This window comes from Chiloscyllium plagiosum, chromosome 2 (genome assembly GCF_004010195.1).
Source record: "Chiloscyllium plagiosum isolate BGI_BamShark_2017 chromosome 2, ASM401019v2, whole genome shotgun sequence".
NCBI lineage: Eukaryota > Metazoa > Chordata > Chondrichthyes > Orectolobiformes > Hemiscylliidae > Chiloscyllium > Chiloscyllium plagiosum.
Window position 1 is genome coordinate 130,375,204 of NC_057711.1, and position 2,681 is coordinate 130,377,884.

Consider the following 2,681-nt stretch of genomic DNA (forward strand, 5'->3'; position numbering starts at 1 on the left):
CACCCACCCACACACCCGCACACACACACCCACCCACACACACCCACAAACACACACACACACACCCATACACCCTGACACACACACACACCCACACACAGCCACAAACACACACACACACACCCACAGCATCGGTCTGCGGCTCTCTCTGTGCAACAGCAACCGGTCGACCCCTCGCTCGTTCCTTTACATCGACACAAACTCTTTCCAAAACACCCCAATTATTGAGCAACTTCAGATGTCGGTGAATATTTTTGGTCTGGGTTTATTACTCCGTCCCACAGGATCTCCCCTTTCCTCAATAAAAAACAAACCCCAATGGTCCCAGTTCCTTCACCATTCTCCCGGGGCTTCTCAATGATCTCCTCCAGATACCCCCACAATCAGTTCCCGCTCTCAGGGGGAGAGAGGGAGAGAGATAGGGAGAAGATAATGACAGAAATACAGGGGAGAGGCAAGACGGAGATGGTAGAGAAAGAAGTCAGAGATAATAGCGAAATAGAGAGCGCCATAGAGATAGGTAAGAGGTGTCTGAAAGGAGAAATGGGAGGATCATTACAGAGATGAGAGTTCAGCAGAGACATGCCGTCTGCATAGCGCATGCGTTAAACCGTCCTATAAATGCTTTCCAAACTGTTCTTTGCAGATTCTCCTCAGGTAAAAGCAGAGGAAACAGTTTCAGCTCAGTCACTCCCAGCTCAGTCACCCCCAGCTCAGTGACTCCCAGCTCAGTGACTCCCAGCTCAGTCACTCCCAGCTCAGTCACTCCCAGCTCAGTGACTCCCAGCTCAGTCACCCCCAGCTCAGTCACTCCCAGCTCAGTCACCCGCAGCTCAGTATCCCCCAGCTGAGTGACTCCCAGCTCAGTCACTCTCAGCTCAGACACTCCCAGCTCAGTCACTTCCAGCTCAGTGACTCCCAGCTCAGTCACTCCCAGCTCAGTATCCCCCAGCTCGTGACTCCCAGCTCAGTGACTCCCAGCTTAGTATCCCCAGTCCTGCTATTCCCAGCTCAGTCACTCCCAGTTTAGTCACTCCCAGCTCAGTCACTCCCAGCTTAGTATCCCCAGCTCTGCTATTCCCAGCTCAGTCAATCCCAGCTTAGTCACTCCCAGCTCAGTCACTTCCAGCTCAGTGACTCCCAGCTCAGTCACTCCAGCTCAGTCACCCCCAGCTCAGTGACTCCCAGCTCAGTGACTCCCAACTCAGTCACCCCCACCTCAGTCACCCCCAGCTCAGTCACTCCCAGCTCAGCCACTCCCAGCTTAGTCACTCCCAGCTCAGCGACTCCCAGCTCAGTCACTCCCAGCTCAGTCACCCCCAGCTCAGCCATTCCCAGCTCAGTGACTCCCAGCTCAGTGACTCCCAGCTCAGTCATTCCCAGCTCAGTGACTCCCAGCTCAGTGACTCCCAGCTCAGTCACTCCCAGCTCAGTCACCCCCAGCTCAGTCACTCCCAGCTCAGTGACTCCCAGCTCAGTGACTCCCAGCTCAGTGACTTCCAGATCAGTCACTCTCAGCTCAGTCACTCCCAGCTCAGTCACCCCCAGCTCAGTCACTCCCAGCTCAGTGACTTCCAGATCAATCACTCTCAGCTCAGTCACTCACAGCTCAGTGACTTCCAGCTCAGTCACTCCCACCTTAGTCACCCCCAGCTCAGTCACTCCCACCTTAGTCACCCCCAGCTCAGTCACTCCCAGCTCAGTGACCCTAGCTTAGTGACTCCCAGCTCAGTCACTCCCAGTTCAGTCACTCCCAGCTCAGACGAAGAGAAAGTGAGGTTGCTGTCCGGGAGCAGCTCCGGACAGTGAGGTTCAGGGTGAGGAGGATCTTGTGTTTAACTAGAGCTCCCGGTCAGGGAGCAGGCGAGGCTGGGGGGTTAGCTGGGGACGGTGGGGTGTGGACAGGACAGGACAGAGAGGCTTCATTAGGCTTCATTCCTGATGAAGGGCCTTTGCCCTAAAAGTTGATTCTCCTGCTGCTCGGATGCTGCCTGACCTGCTGTGCTTTTCCAGCAAAACACTAATCAGGACAGAGAGAAGTGGTTTTGCCCCTGGACGTTCCGTCAGGGATGAGCCTGGGTGGGGAGCCGGGCGGGGGTGGGGGTCCCGGGGAAGTGGAGCTGGTCACTGCAGGAGTGGGAGAGGAGGGGTCCGGGCCGAGCCGAGAGCTGGAGCCGCTGACTGGCCCCGGGGATGAGGAGGAGGGGGCGGTGTACCCGGAGAGCAGTGAGCAGCGCTGTACGGGGAAGCTGCTGAAACCTCCCTACTCCTACATCGCCCTGATCACCATGGCTATCCTGCAGAGCCCACACAAGAAGGTGACCCTGAGTGAGATCTGTCAGTTCATTAGCAGTCGCTTCCCTTATTACCGAGAGAAATTCCCAGCCTGGCAGAACTCCATCCGCCACAACCTCTCCCTCAATGACTGCTTCATCAAGATGTCCCGGGAGCCGGGGAACCCGGGAAAAGGCAGCTACTGGAGCCTGGACCCAGCCTCCGAGGGAATGTTCGAGAACGGCAGCTTCCTGCGCCGCAGACGGCGCTTCAAGAGGCAGACCCAGAGGGAGAGCTCAGCCTCCCTCCCCCCAGCTCCCTCCCTCCTCCCCCCTGCTCCCTCCCTCCTCGCCCCAGCTCCCTCCCTCCTCGCCCCAGCTCCCTCCCTCCTCCCCCCAGCTCCCTCC

The 2,681-nt window shown here is 57.5% G+C and overlaps 1 protein-coding gene across 1 annotated transcript in view; it reads left to right on the forward strand.

The window, feature by feature from the left end:
• The first annotated feature begins 2,069 nt into the window (after positions 1-2,069).
• Positions 2,070-2,681, forward strand: part of LOC122558099 (forkhead box protein D5-A-like) — a 1,459-nt gene continuing 847 nt past the window's right edge. The window contains exon 1 of the mRNA XM_043706422.1: positions 2,070-2,551. Within this exon, the coding sequence (XP_043562357.1) occupies positions 2,070-2,551 (482 nt within the window). The remainder of the gene's footprint in view (positions 2,552-2,681) is intronic.